General features: G+C 39.0%; 1 protein-coding gene across 2 annotated transcripts; it reads left to right on the top strand.

The window, feature by feature from the left end:
• Nucleotides 1-423: 423 nt before the first annotated feature.
• On the top strand, nucleotides 424-22481 carry LOC113460930 (pentatricopeptide repeat-containing protein At2g40240, mitochondrial-like). 2 transcript variants are annotated; one of them, XR_005510214.1, is made up of 3 exons: nucleotides 425-2516; nucleotides 22165-22253; nucleotides 22382-22481. XR_005510214.1 is itself a non-coding variant. In XM_026805987.2 (2 exons), the coding sequence occupies exons 1-2, from the start codon at nucleotides 881-883 to the stop codon at nucleotides 2314-2316; spliced, it is 1353 nt and encodes a 450-aa protein (XP_026661788.2). In that variant the 5' UTR covers nucleotides 424-880; the 3' UTR covers nucleotides 2317-2454. The 2 variants fall into 2 exon arrangements, 1 of the variants encoding a protein (XP_026661788.2); XM_026805987.2 differs by lacking the exons at nucleotides 22165-22253; nucleotides 22382-22481 and having other exon boundaries at nucleotides 424-2199; nucleotides 2283-2454.
• The last annotated feature ends 819 nt before the right edge of the window (nucleotides 22482-23300 follow it).

The following is a 23300-nucleotide window of genomic DNA, read 5'->3' as shown; positions in this document are numbered from 1 at the left end:
AGAGTGGTGCAAATTGCCATCCTTAATTTTTAGTAGATATAATTCATTTTAACCTATACAAATGCTTGTTTTCATATGGTAGTGTCACGAATAAAAAATTATATTACTTTGCGGTAAATAATCCAATGATTTCAAGAATTCCGTCATCATTTTTATTATAGGACTCTAATGTTCCATAATTTTCTTACCAAAGAATTGAAAAATAAGTAAAAAGGCTATTTGGTCCAAATCATTATCACCAAATATAATATTTTTCTTCAACTATTTATTAAATAAAACTATTTTATATTTATAAACTACAGCGAAATGTAATTTTATTTTATGAACAGCTTATGGGTTGAATAATTTTTCTTTAATTAAAAGTTTGAACAAAAATATTATTTCATCCATTGAAGAATTGTTGATGCGGCCTTGGCCAAAAAAAAAAAAAAAGGTTGATGCGAGCAGAAAAGGTCATGGCTGATGTGCAATGGCGGCCGGGAATATGATAAATTTCGTTTCATTATCGACCGTCACTGGATAGCGGCCCAGAACCAGCTACTCCCACCGATGCCATCCACGGTATCTCGCCTTCTCTCCTTTCTCCTTCCCCCGCTTTCGGGCCGCTGTGAACGCATCCTCATCTCCCCTTTCTCGGCCGCCGCGCTGCACTGCAAGCACCTTTGGTCCACCGCCGCCTCCTTCCGCTGGTGTGAACCCCTTGCTCCGCCGCCCGTCGCTGCCGTTACCCATCCCCTTCTCGTCGCCGGAGATTAACCCAAACTCGTCGTGCTTCCTTTCCCTTCCTTCCGAATCTTCCCTTCGTAAAACCCTAAACCCTACTACTTATCAATCACCCACTCGAAATCTCAACCTTAGCTCCCTTCCTCCAGCTTTTCTAATGTGCCGGATGGTTCCGATCGGTTTTGTTCCGAAAAGATTAATCTCTACTCTAAACCCTAGTTCTAATCTCGCTGCTTGCCAGCATTCCCTTCTTATCTTCTCATCTGAATCTGTTGTGAATCCCAATCTCTCTTCACTTTCTGCCCCAAATTCTGATCCTAATTATCGTCATTTTCTTTCAAAACTCCCATTTCTATCCCCATTCGATGTTAAACGGCCAGTTGGGTTGTTTTCAACCCTTTATCCTGTAATCTACAAGGCATCAGGAACAAGAATCCTGGCTGTGCTTTCGAAATCTAGCTTCCCACATCCACGGTCTATTAGATTTTGCTTTCATTTGTTTTCGAGTTATTCTCGTACATCTTCTAAGAGACCCGGTGTTCCTAATACTTTTGGAAGATCCGGAATGACTGAACGAAAACCTAGGCTTCATAATGTGGGAGTAGATCCAAATAAGGTGCTTGAGATTGTCGAAATGATTAGAGGAGATGCAAGTGATTTGGAATCAAAGTTGAATCAGATAAATTTGAGGCTTTCCCATGCTTTAGTTGCCGAGATTCTTCATGTTTTGAATGATCGTGGCATTTTGGCATTACGTTTCTTTAATTGGGTTTTGAATTCTGGCCAGCATTTTAGGCCTACTGCAGGAATTTACAATCAGATTGTAAACAATCTTGGTCGGTCAGATGATTTTGAAACTATGTTCCAAATGTTATGCGGGCTCTCTTCAAAGGGGCATTGTCTCAACGAAAAGGCTTTTAGTTTTTTGACTCGCAGTTCTATTAGCCTTAAGGATTCCATCAGCAAAATCATAGAAACACTAAATGGAGTTGGAGGGTCATGTCGAGGGTCTGGAATTTACTCAGTGATTAAGGTGCTCTGTGCGATTAATGCCTTTCATCTTGCCATCTTTGTAATGGAAGAGACAGCAAGAAAGACTTCTTACTACCATGTGCTTATTGCAGCAAAGTGTCGGAATGGTGATTTCCAAGGGGCCCAAGATTTACTTGATGAGATGAGAACATTTGGTTGCAACCCGAGTACCAAATCATATAATTATCTGTTAGGGAGCCTGTTTAAGAACAAGAGGGTTGTTGAAGCTTGTGAGTTGCTCAAAACAATGGAAGAATTGGGTTACCTTCCAGATACTGTTACTTTCGACATGGTCATAATTCATGCATGTAAGGCCAATAGGATGGATTTTGCAATTGAGTTCCTTAACCAGATTTTGTCTGAAGGGATTAAGCCAAGGATGGCAATGCATGCAGCATTCATAAAGGGATATTTTTGGTCGGGGCGAGTGGAAGATGCATACAAGTATGTGGTTGATATGAGTGTGAAGGATAAGTGCTCAAGCAATGTGAATTACAGCTTACTTGCCAGCCTTTTCCATGTATCAGGGAGGGTGGTAGAAGCAGGCAGGGTTCTTCATGAGATGATGGAGAAGGGACTGAAACCCAATTTCCCTGTTTATATGAGAGTAGCAAAAGATTTACACAAAATGGCTAGGGGAGATTTGGCTTCAGAATTAAAATCTATATTTCTGAGGTTTACTCAAGCACAGATGCTGGATGATGTTTCTTGACAATTTATATCTCAATTTTGTATGGATTCAGACAATTCCATTCTGAACTGTAAGTATGACATTAAATAATTGCTTTATAGTTTTTAAGGCTGCCCACAAAGGTTGTAAACAACAAAGAGGTGAGTTAGTGAAAATATTTACCTTGCATTACCTTTAAAATCTTGTAATAGACTAGAACAAATGATTTTGACTTATTTGTGCGTATTTTCAGTCATTCCACATGATTTGAAGAACCATCAAATATGGTGTTTTATGGTAAATTTCAATCAGACTATGATGTAAAACTTATAGAATTCATACACAAATATTGGATACCTTGTCTAGTTCAATATTTAAGCAAATACAACATCATTTGTTGTTTTCTATTTATCACTTCTAACATATAAGCCTCCCTACTCTTATTTTTTATATGGTAGTGATGTTAGCATCCCACATATGCCATGAAAATTTCGAATAATTTTCAGATTGCAGCGGAAAAACTATGCGGGATCCGTTCATCGCATGAACGTATTTTAAAACCATTCGTTTGTAGATAGATTAGAATTAAATTATTTTAAACCATTTTAAAATCATTAAGAAGATCAGATCTTCACCTTGTGCGAGTAGATGGTCTCCGCAAATCTGATTTACGTGGTATTTGATCAAGGCTCAGTGGAAGCCGCACACGCGTCCGGCCTCTACAGGTATCCACACGAAGTACTGACTCGATCGAAGCCTTTGGATCTCACCGGGGTGCTAGCTCCCTTGCAGAGATGGCTATAGATGGCTGAAGTCCTCTCCTTTGAATCAACTTTTGATTGGATTGAGAGGAAGAAGAAGAAGGATGGATTTAGGAAGAAGAAAACAAGACCCGCAGCCTTTCTCTTTTTCTTTCTTTTGGAACCAAGATGAAGAAGGAAGAGGGCGTCCCAAGCTTTTCTTTTTCTTCTCTTGATTGTGGCTCAAAGGAGGAAGATGGAGGAGGGTGCTCACGGCTGGAATGAGGAGAAAACATTCATTTTTTTTCGAAATTCCATGCTCCCTTTTAATTAGTTAAGAGATAAGGATGAGTTCCTATTTTTTAGGAACTCATCTTTATCTCTTCTTTTGGCTAACAAGGAGGGGCGTGCGCCCCTCCTCTTTCTCCCACGCACACCCCAAGGGGAGGGGCGTGGGCCCCTCCCTCAAGTTCATTTAAATCTGCTACCTCAAGTTCATTTAAATCTGCTATTTAAATAAATTAAAGGGGGTTTTAATTTGGGTCTAGAGCATGAGTCCAATCCTAGTCAAAATAGGACTTATATGGACCTATTTCAATTTCCTCCCAATCCTAATCTAATTAGGACTTAATTGAACCATAACTCTATTGAACTCTTCAATCCTAATCCAATTAGGAGTCATGAAATTAATTAGATTAAATTTAAAATTAATTAGGACTTAAGAAAATCCTAATCTAATCAGGACTTGTTCAAATTTCAGCCCTAAGACAATTAGGACATTAGAAATCCTATTCCAAATAGGATTCTAATTTAATTTGAAATCCTAATCCCATTAGGACTCCAAGGATCCTACTCCAAGTAGGACTCGTGATCAAGTCTAATTAATTAAATTTAATTAATTAAATTAAATTGCAATTCGATTGCAATTGTTCCTTCTTCCAACCACTAACTCTTAGCGGGTTTTCCATTTATCAATCTAATTGATTATTTGTGATTCCTAATCACATTCAACCATCGGATCGGTCAATACCTCTAATGTGTGTGACCCCATAGGTTCTATTCTGACTGGTAGTGAGATATATTGCGATCTCTATCACAATATCATTGAAAACTCCTTTCAATGGGTTGAAACAATTTCAACTCAACTCATCAGGGTTTATCGACCATCAAGATGATCCCTGTGTCTCACCATCCACCAGTGACACCTAGCAGTATGTAGTGGCCACCCAGCAGAATAGAATGATGAACCTCTAGGTGCAGTTATCGTATGATACAGTCCTTCTATCGTGGATCCCTACAGACCGGAGGTCATGGATAACTCGTCAAACCCCGTCGTCTGTCATATGTCTAGATTTATTTGACTTGAGTTCGATAGTGGAAAACTCTTTCTCCACTTTATATTACTGCCCTGGCCAAGGTCTTAGAACTCAGTCTAATAAATCACATAGGATCACTCCTCTTCTATCAAGGTCGATAGATTCCATGTAAGTGCATACCCTACTCCTACAGTGAACTTACTGCAGCCAATCTACACTACAAGGACTCATATGGCTAGAGACCATGTATACGTGTAGTCAAACTACAATAACCTCACTGTGAGTAGCCGAAGCACCGCAGGTCAAAGGACCAGTCATACTACTGCAACATCAAGCAAGTCACTGACGAGTGGATAGACATCCAAGTGACTTCTTGTCTTGGTCACGCTCAGTACCCTTGTTCTCTAACAAGCACCTGCACTATCACTTCAGTGTCCCTACACTGTGGACTCGAGTCTCGTCCATCCAGAAGAATAGTGATCTGTGCACTGATCGGATCGATCACCGTCCTCGTGATGATCCATTGATCAGGAGCATTTAGAAATTAATCACCAATGATACATGGCTCAAATTCTCAACTCTTGAGAATATGTATCATCATCTTATTAATTCCTTGGACGATTCATAGACACATAAACAATATGAATGAAAAAGATGCCCATTTATTATTCAATAACAATAAAGTCAAGTACAAATTTATGTCCTAGAATTAATAATGTGTCCGCCATATTGGCTTCTAGGGCATACATCTAACAATCTCTCACTTGCACTAAAGCCAATCAGACATATATCTAAGTCCCATCTTCTCAAGGTGGGCTTCTGTCTTCTGCTGATTTAACTGCTTAGTGAGCGGGTCTGCCACGTTGTCCGCGGAGTCTACTCTCTGCACCTCGACATATTTCTTCTCGAGGTATTCGCGTATGAGGTGAAAGCGCCGCTCTATGTGCTTGGACTTCTGATGAGACCTTGGCTCCTTAGCAAGAGCTATGACGCCATTATTATCGCAGTAGAGTGTGATGGCATCCGATGGCATTACATCTAGCTCTGCAATGAATTTGTTGAACCAGAAAGCTTCCTTTGCAGCTTCAGAGGCGGCGATATACTCAGCTTCCATGGTAGAATCAGCAATGATCGGTTGTTTGGAACTCTTCCAATTTACCGTACCACCATTGCACAAGAACACATATCCAGATGTAGACTTTCTATCATCAATATCAGTCATAAAGTCTGAATCTGTGTATCCTTCTACCTTTAACTCTGATGCTCCTCCAAAGACCAAGAACAAATCTTTAGTTCTTCTTAAGTACTTAAGAATGTTCTTCACAGCAGTCCAGTGCTCTTCACCTGGATTCGACTGATATCTGCTAATGACACTCACAGCAAGGGCTATATCAGGTCGTGTACACAGCATGGCATACATGAGGCTTCCTATTGCAGAAGCATAAGGAATCCTGCTCATGCGTTGAATCTCTTCAGATGTGTTGGGGCACATCTTTTTGGAGAGATGAATCCCATGTCTAAGGGGTAATAGACCCCTCTTGGAGTTTTCCATACTGAACCTCTTCAGTACCTCCTCTATGTACATCTTTTGTGATAGGCCAAGCATCCTTTTAGATCTATCCCTATAGACCTTTATCCCCAAAATGTAGGATGCTTTCCCAAGGTCTTTCATGGAGAACTCTTTTGATAACCAGACCTTGACCGAGGTTAGCATAGGAATATCATTTCCTATCAGGAGGATGTCATCCACGTACAGTACGAGGAACACAACAGCACTCCCACTAACCTTCTTGTAAACACACGGTTCCTCTTCGTTCTTGATGAACTCAAACGATTTGATCGCATCATTAAAACGAGTGTTCCAACTCCGAGATGCTTGCTTTAGTCTATAGATGGACCTTTGCAGCTTGCAGACCTTGTGATCACCATCACTAGAAGTGAAACCCAAAGGCTGCTCCATATAGATATCTTCATCAAGATATCCATTCAGGAAAGCAGTTTTCACATCCATCTGCCATATTTCATAATCATGAAATGCTGCAATGGCAAGCAATGTTCGAATGGATTTCAGCATGGCTACAGGTGAAAAGGTCTCCTGATAGTCAATGCCTTCGCGCTGACTATACCCTTTCGCTACTAGCCTTGCCTTATAGGTCTCTACCTTTCCATCCGAACCTATCTTCCTTTTATAGATCCATTTACATCCAATAGGTACTATACCTTCTGGTGGATCTACTAAGGTCCAGACTTGGTTGGAATACATGGAGTCTATCTCTGACTTCATGGCTTCCAGCCATTTCTCGGAATCGATATCAGATATCGCCTCGTCGTAGGTATTGGGATTCTGTACATGTTCCCTATCTCCCATGAGAAACATTTCCTCGGTGTCCTCTACTAGTATACCTAAGTATCTATCGGGAGGATGGGAGACCCTACTAGATCTACGAGGTGGAGGAGGTACTACGTGTACTGGCTCTGTATGAATAGGTTCTATAGGATCCATGACTCGTTGCTTTTCAGAGACTCTCTCTTCAAGCTCAATTTTTCTCCCACTGCCTCTATCAAGGATAAACTGTTTTTCCAGAAAGACGGCATGTCGGCTCACAAACACATTGTGATCCTCTGAGATGTAAAAAAATTGTATCCTAATGACTCTTTAGGATATCCAATGAAACGAGCACTTATGGTCCTAGGCTCTAACTTGTCCGCCTGTAGTCGCTTGACGTGGGCCGGACATCCCCAAATCTTGAGATGACCAAGACTCGGCTTCTTACCATGCCATATCTCATACGGTGTGGTAGGAACGGATTTAGAGGGAACTCTATTCAATAAATAAATTGCGGATAATAAGGCATCTCCCCAAAGAAACATAGGTAGATCAGTGAAGCTCATCATGGATCGGACCATATCCAATAGAGTCCGATTCCTCCTTTCTGACACTCCGTTGAGTTGAGGTGTACCCGGAGGTGTCCATTGTGAGACTATGCCATTTTTCTTGAGATAATCCCGGAATTCCCCACTAAGGTATTCTCCTCCTCGATCTGATCGAAGAACCTTAAGGGTTTTTCCAGTCTGTTTTTCTACTTCATTTCTGAACTCTTTGAACTTTTCAAAAGACTCAGATTTGTATCTCATAAGATACACATACCCATATCGTGAATAGTCATCGGTAAAGGTAATGAAGTATGAATAACGACCCCTGGCTAGCACATCGAATGGGCCACACACATCAGTGTGTACCAGGGTAAGTATTTCAGTGGTCCTCTCCCCATGTCCTACAAAGGGTAACCTAGCCATTTTTCCTTGAAGACAGGACTCACAAACTGGATATGACTCAGAAGTCAATGGGCCGAGAAGCCCATCTTTCTCCAATTTGTTCATTCTGTCCTCTCCAATATGGCCAAGCCTGAGGTGCCACAAATACTTCTGGTTTATCTCATCTCTTGATCTTTTAGATCCTATGGCATCCACTACTTGCTCAGACACATTCACAGACACATCAATATGCAAGTGATAGAGACTGTCAATCATGAAACCACGTGCAACTAATTTATTTCTGAAATAAATAGAACAGCAGTCTTTGTCAAAAGTCAAAACATGACCATCCTGTGCTAAACACGAAACAGAAATCAAATTCCTGCTAGCAGCAGAGACATAATAACAGTCTCTAAGCAATAAACTAAATCCAGATGGTAATCGCAGAGGGTAGGTGCCCACAGCTACAGCAGCAACTCTTGCCCCGTTGCCAACCCGAAGGGTCACTGCACCTTCCGCCAGCCTCCTACTTTCCTTTAGACCCTGCATAGTAGTGCACAAATGAGCACTAGAACCAGAATCTATAACCCAACTAGAAGTAGAAGAAACCGTAAGGTTAGTTTCAATCACGAGCAAGTCTAGCATACCTTCAGAAGGTGTGTCCTTTTTGTTCTTCAGGCTCTCGAGGTATGAAGGGCAGTTCCTTTTCCAGTGGCCGTTGACGTTGCAGTGGAAACATTTTCCTTTGTCATCAGCCCTTTTCTTATGAACTTCCTTCTTAGGCTTTTTGTCTTTCTTGTGCTTCTTTGCAGGCTTCTTTTTCTTCCAAGTAGACTTTCTCTTGGAACTAGAAGTCAGCTCAGCAGCCAGAACAGAGCCCCTTGAACCTTTCAAGGCCCCTTCAGCAGTTACCAACATATTCAACAATTCGGTCTTTGCGCATTCAATTTTATTCATATGGTAGTTTACTATAAACTGACCAAATGAATCAGGAAGGGATTGCAGGATCAGATCTATCTGCAGTTCCTTATGCATGGACATACTGAGCTTCTCAAGCTCCTCGAGGTTCTTGATCATCGTCAGACAATGATCGTGGACAGACTGCCCCTCACGCATCTTTGCCTTGAAGAGCCTCTTGGACACTTCAAAGCGTGCAGTGCGGCTCTGCTCACCATACAACTCTTGCAGATGAGCCAGTATTTCCCTAGCAGTCTTTATGTTCTCATGCTGGCATTGAAGTTCGTTAGTCATGGATGCCATGATGTAGCACTTGACCCTAATGTCGTCATCAGTCCACTTCTGATGCGTCTCACGCTGATCATCAGTAGGACGTGCTGGTAGCCTAGGGATATCATTCTCGAGCACATACCCTATTTTCTCACAATTCAGAATAATTTTCAGGTTTCTAAGCCAGTCTTTATAGTTGGTTCCGGTCAGTCTGTTGGTCTCAAGGATTCGGGTCAAAGGGTTTGAAGCTGACATTGTGATCTGTAGAGAGTAAAGATTTCAGTTAGACTTTGTACTTGAACTTAATTTGTTCTAGGGACTTTTAAAACAAATATGCTCCCACTATTTTCTCGAATCCCTCATACTCCCCTGATGGAGAAACGAAAACCCTATGCGACTAGGATTTTTAGTGGGTACTGCGGTCTCACCGATTTACATGCCGCCTCACCTAACAGTTATTGGTGACATATAAATGGATGAGTGTACAACTCTTGTACAATGCTTCTCAAGCAAATTGCAGTGGTACTTGGTCTCTAAGTCATGAAGACCTCACCTAACAGTTATTGGCCTCATTACTTAGTTAAATCAGACCCACCATATAACCGCAGAAATAAAGTCGTCATTGGGTCCTCACCTAACAGTTATTGGTGCCCAACCCCACCTTTACCCCACAACATCTCATGTCTAATAGAGAGGTCCAGTCCCCCGATGCAACTTGCCCACTGTGTCCAGCCGAGACAAATCAACACCGAAAAGACCTTAGCAGCTCTACTACGGTGGAAGACCTATAGACTTAATATTGCATAATCAAGTCTTAGTGTTTGCAACTTGAGTTCTTCATAAGAGGTAATCGAACAATTGGCCAGGTAAGCAGGTGGGAGGCTCCCCTTACTCAGAGAGTAAGGTCCTAATTAAGTAACCACCTTATAGGCTTGCCTAGACACCAATTAGATCAATTAATCTAATATGACTAACTCATGTTGGTTCACCCTCGACTGATTAGGGAGGTTTCGATTTAGGTCTCACTCGATCGCGTATTCACATCTCATGCAAATATAAGTCTACCCGCATAATCATAAGCATTAAACATCCAGGCATTTATCAAAAATAAAATTAAATGGTGATGATCATGGATCCAGGATGGGGTCATTTTACAAGCACATGCACGTCAATTGGTTTGATCGTCTTCAACTCTTGACTCGATCTTGATCCTCTAGGTCCAATTGTGATCAACTCCTTGATCCATCTTCAATCAACCCTTGATCTTGATCCGCGCATGTTGAGCTTGTTGATGTACATATCGATCAACCATCGACGTGCAACACACATCACAGTTTACATCCCAGATTGCTTTAAAAATTAAATAAAAATAAAAATAAAATTACAACCCTTTTCATTGAGACACTCAGGTCTCTAATACATGAATTTAAGATGCACGCAGGCATCTGAAAATTAAAATTTCATGCATCACAGAACATCACAGAACATCACAGAACATCGCAGAACATTTCAGCACATTCAAAGGGTCCATCCATGATCATCACCATACGCATCACATGCATAAAAAATTATTTTCAGATCTGTAATTTAACTGATTATATCATCTCATGACTTGCTGATCATGCATGATTTGATTCTAAACATTTGTAATCACATTATTAATGCATTAGAATCATTAATCTAAGCATCCATTAATTAGTATGCAGAAAAAACAGCAAGCTGAAAATTCTGCATACTTAATTTTCAGCAAGCATAATCTCTTAAATTTCATATCTAAAATGCCTTGAAAAATTTAATTCTAATCTTAATCTACATAACCTGGCTCTGATACCACTGTTAGCATCCCACATATGCCATGAAAATTTCGAATAATTTTCAGATTGCAGCGGAAAAACTATGCGGGATCCGTTCATCGCATGAACGTATTTTAAAACCATTCGTTTGTAGATAGATTAGAATTAAATTATTTTAAACCATTTTAAAATCATTAAGAAGATCAGATCTTCACCTTGTGCGGGTAGATGGTCTCCGCAAATCTGATTTACGTGGTATTTGATCAAGGCTCAGTGGAAGCCGCACACGCGTCCGGCCTCTACAGGTATCCACACGAAGTACTGACTCGATCGAAGCCTTTGGATCTCACCGGGGTGCTAGCTCCCTTGCAGAGATGGCTATAGATGGCTGAAGTCCTCTCCCTTTGAATCAACCTTTGATTGGATTGAGAGGAAGAAGAAGAAGGATGGATTTAGGAAGAAGAAAACAAGACCCGCAGCCTTTCTCTTTTTCTTTCTTTTGGAACCAAGATGAAGAAGGAAGAGGGCGTCCCAAGCTTTTCTTTTTCTTCTCTTGATTGTGGCTCAAAGGAGGAAGATGGAGGAGGGTGCTCACGGCTGGAATGAGGAGAAAACATTCATTTTTTTTCGAAATTCCATGCTCCCTTTTAATTAGTTAAGAGATAAGGATGAGTTCCTATTTTTTAGGAACTCATCTTTATCTCTTCTTTTGGCTAACAAGGATTTATCTCTTCTTTTGGCTAACAAGGAGGGGCGTGCGCCCCTCCTCTTTCTCCCACGCACACCCCAAGGGGAGGGGCGTGGGCCCCTCCCTCAAGTTCATTTAAATCTGCTATTTAAATAAATTAAAGGGGGTTTTAATTTGGGTCTAGAGCATGAGTCCAATCCTAGTCAAAATAGGACTTATATGGACCTATTTCAATTTCCTCCCAATCCTAATCTAATTAGGACTTAATTGAACCATAACTCTATTGAACTCTTCAATCCTAATCCAATTAGGAGTCATGAAATTAATTAGATTAAATTTAAAATTAATTAGGACTTAAGAAAATCCTAATCTAATCAGGACTTGTTCAAATTTCAGCCCTAAGACAATTAGGACATTAGAAATCCTATTCCAAATAGGATTCTAATTTAATTTGAAATCCTAATCCCATTAGGACTCCAAGGATCCTACTCCAAGTAGGACTCGTGATCAAGTCTAATTAATTAAATTTAATTAATTAAATTAAATTGCAATTCGATTGCAATTGTTCCTTCTTCCAACCACTAACTCTTAGCGGGTTTTCCATTTATCAATCTAATTGATTATTTGTGATTCCTAATCACATTCAACCATCGGATCGGTCAATACCTCTAATGTGTGTGACCCCATAGGTTCTATTCTGACTGGTAGTGAGATATATTGCGATCTCTATCACAATATCATTGAAAACTTCTTTCAATGGGTTGAAACAATTTCAACTCAACTCATCAGGGTTTATCGACCATCAAGATGATCCCTGTGAGTCTCACCATCCACCAGTGACACCTAGCAGTATGTAGTGGCCACCCAGCAGAATAGAATGATGAACCTCTAGGTGCAGTTATCGTATGATACAGTCCTTCTATCGTGGATCCCTACAGACCGGAGGTCATGGATAACTCGTCAAACCCCGTCGTCTGTCATATGTCTAGATTTATTCGACTTGAGTTCGATAGTGGAAAACTCTTTCTCCACTTTATATTACTGCCCTGGCCAAGGTCTTAGAACTCAGTCTAATAAATCACATAGGATCACTCCTCTTCTATCAAGGTCGATAGATTCCATGTAAGTGCATACCCTACTCCTACAGTGAACTTACTGCAGCCAATCTACACTACAAGGACTCATATGGCTAGAGACCATGTATACGTGTAGTCAAACTACAATAACCTCACTGTGAGTAGCCGAAGCACCGCAGGTCAAAGGACCAGTCATACTACTGCAACATCAAGCAAGTCACTGACGAGTGGATAGACATCCAAGTGACTTCTTGTCTTGGTCACGCTCAGTACCCTTGTTCTCTAACAAGCACCTGCACTATCACTTCAGTGTCCCTACACTGTGGACTCGAGTCTCGTCCATCCAGAAGAATAGTGATCTGTGCACTGATCGGATCGATCACCGTCCTCGTGATGATCCATTGATCAGGAGCATTTAGAAATTAATCACCAATGATACATGGCTCAAATTCTCAACTCTTGAGAATATGTATCATCATCTTATTAATTCCTTGGACGATTCATAGACACATAAACAATATGAATAAAAAAGATGCCCATTTATTATTCAATAACAATAAAGTCAAGTACAAATTTATGTCCTAGAATTAATAATGTGTCCGCCAGATTGGCTTCTAGGGCATACATCTAACAAGTGATGTTTAGTTTTGAGATTTTTTTTTCTTATAAAAGTAGAGGTACAACTGGAAGAAATTTTAATTATGTGAGATGAAGGGTGACAAGTGTTGTTGATGTATGTAAGTTATAGATTTGGGATCATTTGCAAAGTTCTTTATATAACTTAACATTGTGACGAAGCATTATATGCATAATCAGATTAATAGATAGCTGAAAGTGGGATTATATCCACATGGATAAGGTTATGAGCTTACTTTGTGTACTTATGCACTCAGGCCTGAAGCCACATTGCGTAGTTGTTATGAGGTTTGAGGCCTGCTGTGTATGTCAGATGTGATTACCATGCGTGCCTACTAAATATATGCCATTTAAGTTGTGCACACATAGTAAACTGAGCAGGGAGTTATTTTATTTACATGTACAAGCACATTTAGAGTTTTGCTAACCATCATGCTCAAGATCAAGCTGAGATTAGAGATGCGCATTAAAATTATCAACATCAGCCAAAGTGTCTTATCATGAAATATGGTTTTGTTGACATGCAATTTCTACTTTGTTTTCTTGTGGCATTGAATGAATTGGTTGATGTTCCTAGGGAATCTTTTGCAGTAATGATATGATGATAGTTGGCTTTGAAGTTGCCATCTGACCAAAGGATTTCTTGTCATTACATTTGTTACTTAAGATGTGTAAAAGTGGGCTATAAATGACAGTATGAGTTGCTTCGAGGATCATTCCTTTTTGGTCTTACCATATTCTGTATGTACCAGAGCCTTGTTTAGAATGTTGAATCAATGGTTTTTAGCTGCTTTTAACTCTAGGTTTTTAAGTGCCTCTTGATAGTGCTGTATTGCCCTGTTTCAAGCAAATTATGTGCTATGTGGTGCTAGTGCTTGGCATGCATCTGCATGATGTGCTGGTCTGGTATTGGCATGGCACATGCTGGATGGTACAAATTGGCAAAGGCCAGAACTCAAATCCTTGTTTACACTAATTGGAGATAATTCTCTATCGTTATATGATGCTCTTGATATTGAGTTATATGTGGCATTTCAAAGGGTTTAAAGAGTGTCCAAAGTAAAAGTATTAATGATGAAGAAAGCTTATAACCAAGATATGTGTATATTGCTTCTCTGGCCCCCACATTTTTCAACTGCATCTTTCCTTTAATAACCACCAGCTCTCTCTAGGTTGGTTTTTACTTGCACGGAAATAGAAAAAAAAATTCAAATTTTTTTTGTCTAGAACTCTTCTTCTCTGGCATGAATTTAGGCAAATCGTTCAATATGAAGGATTTGGGGACTGTGCATATTAACTGGGTACTAGTACACCAGGCACGATAAGTCCTAGTTTTGGCAAAACCAGGTCACTACCCAGATTGTGTGAATCATGGAGGTTGATATGTGAGTTGTTCAGTGCCATTCGGGTATCATGACAACCCCTTTCTTTGTATGTGTGTCTCTGTGTGTGTATGTTTCTCCACCATTTGAAGGCGGGAACTGTTGTGAGAGGCAGTGCATATTTTCATTGCAAGCATTTCCATCTTTTACGCACAAATATTTCTAGTAAGTTGTTCAATGCACAAAAATAGTTCTTCAATAAAACTTCTATAATAAGTGAAAAGATGTCTTATACAATTAAAGTATAAAACACATGTCAAATATCAATGGAAGAGCTTCATCATATATCTAATAGGAGGATCAGAGCATTTAAATGAATATCCTTGCTATATTTGTATGCAAAGTGGGCATTAAAACAAGGTAGCATAAAAAGAGAAGTCAAAGAAAATTGCAGTGATGGAATCTTGATTGTCCACATGCTAATTAGCTTGAGTTCAGATAGATTTTTTTAGCAAAAGAAAGAAAATGTAACTAAACTATATTATTTCTTTATGTATTATCAATTTCATCAAACTTCCTGGGTGATAACTTGTGGACTCGTTTGTTGACAATCATGTATTGAAACTTGATATTATGGCATCAGATAATAAGGACACTCTTACTGTTTGGCTTACTGTCATCAAGTAGAATGGATGGTTCATTATCTTGAACATTGTAAACTCAGATTCTACATCTTTAGGCAATTGTATATTGCAAGGTTTGCCGTCTTAGTACTGGATCTTATATCGGTTCTCGTACTGGTGCCACACTAGCGCAGTATCAGTACGGTACGGTACAAAATTTTTTTAACTTACCGACTGTTAGTACGCCACCCGTACTGGATACCCGTATCGAATTGTTTCCGTACGGTATCTCCGTATCGTCCGGTTCGGGCCGGTACGACATATCTTGGTATATTATTTTTGAGTGGAAGAATTCATAACATATTCTGTAGTTATAAATAAGTGTGCATCTTAGTCTACTTGATGGTGTCAATGCTTTCTAAATTTTATCTTGTGAGATATGCAATTCATGATCCAAAATGCTAACACATATTAATGACTTTGTAATGCAAACTAATGTGTGATTGCTATTCTCCTATGTAACTTGACTCCAGTGCAGAATTTAAAAGTCTAAAGCCCACCCAAGAGGATAACCCAATATTCACTAAGTACATATTGTTTCATTCCCCATGAATTTTAAATTATGATGACTTTTAGATGTTAACCATCATTTTAAAAATAATCTTGCATATATCAATGCTAAAATGAAGTGCAAACTATACTCTTTTAATTTGATCATAAATCATCACATTCTAACAACTTCAGATCTTTAGTTTTTTATCAAATAAATGTATAGAATAGATAAAATCCATCAGCTGCATTTCATCATACATTGGATGCTTCAAATGGTCATGAACAGAATTACTATCAAGGGTTTTTATGTAATTTTTTATGGATAAATATTTTAAACAGAATCTTTTGCCTCAAAAATTGATCAAATGACCGATAGTTGACAAAAATTTGCATGTTTAAAATTTTCTATAGGCATGCCAGACTATATTTTGTAACTAATAGACATCTTAGTGGGCCTCAAATAAGTTCTTAATGGGCTCTTAAAGCCTTCTATCGTTCATTGCTTTTATGATTCAGTTTGGTAAAATTCATTGGGCAAAAAGTGTTATGAAAGGCAAACAGGAGGCATGATTCTCTTTGGTTCTCACTTATAGGAGTTTAAGATGCTAGGATTATACCTGTCTAACTATATCCTGGACAAGCATGTTATAGGAAATATGTATAAAAGGTTATAACCATATGAAACCTCTCATAAAGTTCATTCATTATAAATCTTGAACAATCAGCTTAAAACTAGGCTGAATTGCAATTTAGTTGAGATTGATCTTGCCAACTCAGATATCAGCTTAAATCAGATTGTTATGTTCTAATTGAAGAGGGCCGTCATGGGTATGCTATTATATCAAATAATCAGATCATGTTTGATCTGGGATCCTGGGCAAGTTGAATTTGGTTAGCTGGGTTTTGTCACAAGGTCCATGGGATAGTTCATCGAGCTAATTGTTGACTAGGTAACTTAGTCCTAAACCATAATCCCATCCTCTTGAAAGTTATAAGGGAGCATAATTGTCAGATCCATACAAGATAATGACTTAGACAGGGGGTTGAGTCATCAAGTCACTAATTCAGCCATTGGGTCAACCTGTCAGATACAAGAGACATTTAAAAATAAATTGTATACAAGAATTATTGGAAATATAAAATAGATGGAGGGGCTGTGGGTTGATTGGCCTTGGCTGGCCAAGGGGTAAGGGGGGACTTTTTGGTGAAGGTGGAGAGGGAGATTGGGTGAGTGTGATAAAAACCAGCACAATATTTGATTGTGAAAATTAATTTAAATGGTAGAGGTAAGCTGTAGATATGATTTCGTCTGATTCTAACTCTTCAAAACATTAAATTTGATGAAAAAGAGTAACTGGGGAGGGGGGATGAAAGTAACAGGTGAGGTTACAGTGCAAACAGTAGAGATAAGAGAGAAATATATGTACACAACATACAGATCTCCAGTTCTTAGCAGAGAGAGAAATAACTTCAATCTGTTCAAAATCGAACATCAAAAAGTGAATACTGTCTCTTATCCATTATGGTTAAACGGCCATCCTAATTAACCAAATGTGACTCTTTAATTAGGATACTTATAGACCTTTTCCATACAATTTACCAAAGAACAGCCACATACTTTTCTAAAATGGTATAAATTCCTCTATTTATGCAATCTTACATAAAAGCACAGAAAGACTCTCCAAATCACAATCGCAATGAGTTTAAAAATTTCCTAATGATTTTGGACCTTAAAAAGGACTATCAACTATGTTCCTACTCAAAATAGGACTATAAGAAAAACGTAAAGACTAAGTACTAGGGTTCCTAAAAATAGAAAATCCTAACATTCTTATCAGAGACTTAAATATAAGAATCTTAAGACTTGATAAGAAAAGCATATTGATTCAAAAACAACTATAAGAAATTTCAAATGGTTAAATTTAACTATTTGACTGTATCATCTCCTCAACTGTTCGGCAGCAGCATGTCCTCTTCGCATTCATTTCCTCCCTTGTTCAGCAGCATCATCTCCTCCTCTTCTCCTGCTGTACGGGGGCTGAAGCCCTTTTTCTTTTGCCTGCTGCTACGTGAAAACAGGAAGCTGAAGTCTCCTCCTCCTCTTCCTACTTCTCTTCTTTAGAGAGGAGCATCTCTGCAGCTGTGTGAAACAGGGGCTAAAGTCCCCTTTTTTTGACTGCTGCTTGTAAAGCAGGGGACTGAAGCCCCCTTTCTTTTCTATTCTTCGTCTACTACTTCTTCTGCTTCCTGCATGGAACAGAGCAGTGAGCTGCTTCTCTTCTTCTTTTTTCATTTCAGGATGAAACAGGAACCTGTTGTCTGTTTCTTTCATCATTTTTTTCTCTTGCTGACTGGAACAAGGGAGGACAATCCACTTCTTCATTGCTGCTGTCTGAAATAGGGACTAGCAGTCCCTTTCTTGTTTTGGTTCTTCCACATGCTGTCTAAAATATTCAAGATTGTTTGACATTAAGATGAACGCGAAGGTATTGCACTTCTTGATGACGATGATAAGGATGATGTTCAGGAATTAGGATATCTTAAATATCTTAGGAAGTTGGATGAGATTTCATCATTAGATGATGTGATCTTTTAGAGTTGCATTTGAACTTCTAAATGTTTGCTTCCCTGTGCCGACTTTTGAATTGAGACAAATGATTTTCGATCTTTGAACACTTTTTGACTTGTTAATAATCTAATATCTTCATATAATTCATATTTGCTTGTTATTATTGCCTTGCATTTGAACATTTCATTTGGTATATTTGATATTTGACATGCTATGTCTTTTATATGTGCATAATCTGAAGTTCTGAACTATAATGCTTTATAAATTTTACTAGTGTTGGTAAACTGACATTGCAGTGTAGAACATGTTTAATATCATGCATTCACCATTTTTCAAATATATATGTGTGTGTGTGTGTATATATGTGTGTGTGTGTGTTGTGTGTGTGTGTGTGTGTTTGCACCTCATCTTGTCATGGCACGAGCCTTGCTTTGCACCTTGTGCCTAGACTCTTGGAGATTTAGCATCTTTGTGCACCTTTAGTCTCTGATTATTTTCCAATTAAATTTGAACCTTATTCAAGTTTAAACTACATTACACCTAGATTGATGGGTTCAGAAAATGGGAGATATGAATGGGAAATTGCGCCTAGAGATAGAGTTATAGGCAAGGTATGCTGTGCTGGTATCTGAACTTGTATTAGTTGCTGATGGTATGGTACAGGTATCGTGCCATTCCATTGTACGCCTGTGCTAACATAGCTAGAGCCGGTGAGGGAGGGGGAGAGGGGGAAGGAAAGAGAGGGAGAGGGAGAGTGAGTGAGGAAGGGAGAGGGAGAGCGAAGGGGAGAGAGAGAGGCCGGAGAGAGGGAGAGGGCTTTTGAGTCCTCTCTCCTTCGACTGCATGAAAATGGCGCGGGAAACCTCTCTTTCGTTGAAGAGGTGGAGAGGGAGGGTCAGCGGGACGGAGAAGGGAGAGAGGGAGGGGGGAGAGAGTGTCGATTTTACTTAAAAAAAAAACAGAAAAAAGAGATGGAGCCTCAGTTTCATTTCAAAATAGGGGCTCCACCCCTATTATTGTGCAACGGGAGGAGAGGAAGCTCGAAATCCCTCCTTTCTCTCTCCCCCTTACTTTCCCTCTCTCTCCCTTCCCTTCCCTCCCTCTCTCTCTTCTTCTCTCCTTCTCCCTCTTTCATGTTTCGCTGGACTTTTTCGAATTAAGGGGGGGAATCGTGCTGGCCTTGCCTTCGGCATAGCTTGGCACACACCCCGAACTAGGCGGTTTGGGACGGTACAAATATTCCTTGGGTATGGTGGGTGTGGTCAAAGGTGGGAGAAGAGTAAGAGGCTAAGACGAAGGTAGGGGTAGGGATGAGTTGGAGGGAGTCGTGAATTAGGGCTGGACGCAGGTTGTAAGGATGAGGACTAATGCAATGGAGAGATTTGGGGCCATATGTGAGAATGTTGAAAAGGATTGGGTTTGGATGATTAGGAGGGGTTATTGCTGGAGGTGGGATTAGGAGTAGTATTGGAAACAGTAGAAGGATTCTAGTGGTGGCCATGCTTGGCAGAGGCAATCCTTTTGGATGTCGTTGATAGCTTTGACTAGTTAACAATTGTATGGAGAGGTCAAGAGAGGAAAGAGAGTCGGCGGTTGGATAAACTATAGTGTAGAGAACCAAAGACTAGAGAGAGCTGCAATTTTCTTGTTTAATCTCTTGAATAGAGATTGGGGGCTAAACAGGTTCGTAGAGGATTTCACCTCTAATTGTTTAATTCATATCAAAATACCAAAATGCTTATAGTTTCAGAACACAATGAGATTTATAAATGAAGGGCAAATTAATCTTTTTGATCCGTTAAGCGACTAGTTGGTTCTTTTGCATCACGGCGAAGGAAAATTCTTTATTCCAATTCCCCTTAACCGTAAAATCAATACTTCTCCAACTCCGCCAATTCATGGAAAGAGTTTATTCCAATTCCTTACTCGGATATTTCCTCGCGGACGAGATGGCACTATCGAATTGGAAAACGCAAGGGCTAGACCGCCCGAAACCTCCGTTCGAATCATCCTCGATTAGTCCTAAGGAGTAAAGTTAAACTATAAGTCATAGGTTAATTGATTTTTACTATTTTGTAGCACTTCCAATCTAATAAAGGAATTCATTTAATCAGGCATTGGTTCATCGGTTCTGAGATATGGATGGTAAGGTTGCAGTTAGGTTTTTAACAATCTATATACTCTGAAAGGGTGCATCTTCTTGGCCACAACTATTGTTTCTACTTTATTGATTAGTCATATGAGATCTCGTGAATTGCTAGTATTTGATTTAGCATATACTCCATTGACCAATTGCAAGTGTAAAGGGCAAAATCAACATTGGGAATCTATCTATCTATATATATATATATATATATTGCACCTCTCCAATTCTTTTCTTCTCCATTTTGTTAAACCATTAGATTATAATGCTCATTATATGTGTTAGCATGGTTTGCCATGAAGATAATAACTCTACATTTTGGATTGCATAAAGTTATACAATAAAATATTTTGCATTAAATTATAAACTGATTGTGTTGGATTTTTTATCGTCCTCTATTTTGGTTGTTTTATTTTTTTTTTTAATTTAAATTTTAGATCATATAAATGAATTGTTGAATGATTTTAGGTTTAATTTATTGTCTGCTCCAAAATTAGTCTAATTCCTCTTAAATCTCTCTCTAGGCAACTTTGAAACCCCTAGGCTGTTATATCCTTGACCTGGGAAGGTTTAACTCACATCAAACATTTCCAATGGAAATGAGCTTCGTGTCTCGACTATCAAAGAAGCATCAGCTGGTGGCCACGAGCAGTCTGTTCATAGCAGTGGGATCCTATGAGTGGATCAGTTACTATAAACAGTGACAATCCTTCATCGAGGAGCGAAGAGCGATTGGTCCTACAGTTCCTTGTTGACTTCTAGTTATATTTTCACTATGCTACTTGATCTCATGTAGGTTAACGAACCCATAGGGCTCCTTAACTGCATCACAAACCTAAAGCTCTAACAAGTGGAGAGGCATGCCAACCAACCAAGAAAAGATTAACTGGCATAGTTGAGTTAATGAGTGCCACGGACGCACCTTGATACTGTTGAAAGTATGGGAAACCTTTGAGCCAGTGTAATAACAACCTCAAAAAATGTTAAACCCTTCTCTTTTACCCTTCTCCTTTGCTTACCTATACGAGCAACCTGAATTCTAAATAAGTCTTCGGTCAAGAAAAGAAGAAAAATTAGAATACAGGGCCATTACCCTACCATAGCTAACCATAGATGAAGAATTCTCCTGCACCCTTCATCATCTCCTTATTCGTCAAAATCCCCTTGTGGTTCCCACACATTGTCTTTCATGGCTTCAGCGAGTACAATCCATCATCATGGACCTAGGAATAAGACTGATCGAAGACCTCACAAGTCTAATGATTCCAATTTAAAGAAGGAAAAGGGGAAGAGGACTTCCATCTACAAAGGGGTCATAAGGTTAGAGAGTGATAAAATAAACTAGCTATTTTGATTTTTCTTGTACTAAATTTGAAGGGATGTCCACAGGCATAAATGGACTGGGAAATATGAAGCTCACCTGTGGGATAAGGACCTTCAGAACCACCACCAAAACAAGAAGGGAAAATAAGGTAGAAGAAACAAGCAACAACAGGAAATAGAAAGAGGGGAGAAAGGACATTATGCTGATTACTTTATTTTTTTAATTTATATTGCTGCATATTTTGTGGTAACATTTTTTGTTTTATCACTTCTTATTGGTTGTTGGTGGTGAACTGAAATTGTGATCCTTTTATCTGCAACCTAATTTTCTTGGGTTAGTTATAAGACATCCATTCGGAAAGATTTAAATTTTTAAGATATTTTTGCTTCATAAGTAACCATATAAATTAGTACCCTATGGAAGAAAAGATCCCTCAATTTATTTGATTGAATGCATAATTGATGGTGTGGTTTAGGTGTGTATGATGATGAGGAGGCAGCTGTTCATGCCTGTGATCTTGCTGCTCTAAAGTATTGGGGATGAGGAACTATTCTTAACTTACCTGTAAGTCTTTATTATATCGAATATTATCTTAAACGTTTATCAGTGCGTAGTGGTTTCTTTACAGTCCAAGAAATATAAATTATCCAAAGCATCAATAGCAATTTCTTAAGTGAAATTTCCAAATGTAGGAAAACACGTATCTAAATGAGTGCCAGGAGATGCAAAGCATGTCCAAGATTGATTATGTAGCTTCTCTTTGACGTAGTAGCAATGGATTTACCATATATAATTAGATGAAGCAGGTAATTTTCAGATTTGGAGCTAAAGATTTATCATATAAAATGGATTATAATTGGTACTGAATATTAAAGTGCTTCATTGTGAAGCCCTTTCCCCAAATGCATAACATGTGCTGGTCTTGATTCCAGCCTTTAATTATATATTAAATGAATAAAGACATGCTTCTACTGTAATGCATTTTTAGTATTTAATGACTGGTCATCACTGGTTGAATAAGTAAATTGAAGCACCAATTAAAGAATTGTGCTGCACATTATATCGCTGTAAATCATATTTATACTATATGCAAGAGATCTAGTATCTATGTGCTCATGCACCTTTTGGAATTTTGGCTGGCACAACTCCAGCAGGAGATGGGAGGCTAGAATTCATGATGCCCATGACAAAAACCTTTGTCTTGGGACTCTTGGTATAAGTTCTCTTTGGTGCTTTCTTTATTTCCTCAAAAAATGACTAACATACGAATAATCAATTTTTTTTCTGAACAAATGCAATCATACTTTTTTATATTACAACAGCTAAATGAAGCACATTTTATGTTAATATCACATTAATTGTTTGTTTGCATATGGGCATTTCCCGTTCATCATCTTCTAAGTAAACCAAGTCCAATGCTCAAACATATGCGGAGAGTTATCTACATACATGTATCCATTTTGCTCCACTCATGATCATGCCCAAATGTAAATGGAACAAATAACTGCAACTTTTTTTTCTTTTCACAGAGTCGAGGAAACACTGAAATTGAAAGAGCATCTCAAGAAAATGCTCAAAGATCATTTTGTCAGCATGACTTAAGTATTGAAA

Source organism: Phoenix dactylifera, unplaced genomic scaffold, assembly GCF_009389715.1.
Source record: "Phoenix dactylifera cultivar Barhee BC4 unplaced genomic scaffold, palm_55x_up_171113_PBpolish2nd_filt_p 001965F, whole genome shotgun sequence".
Classification (NCBI taxonomy): Eukaryota; Viridiplantae; Streptophyta; class Magnoliopsida; order Arecales; family Arecaceae; genus Phoenix; species Phoenix dactylifera.
This window is presented reverse-complemented; position numbering and strand designations above follow the sequence as displayed.

Bases quoted from the DNA above. Each gene is read 5' to 3' on its own strand.
- LOC113460930 (XM_026805987.2), top strand. From the start codon at position 881: ATGTGCCGGATGGTTCCGATCGGTTTTGTTCCGAAAAGATTAATCTCT. The intron at 2,200-2,282 runs GTATGTGGTTGA...TCCATGTATCAG, and splicing joins CGAGTGGAAGATGCATACAA to GGAGGGTGGTAGAAGCAGGC.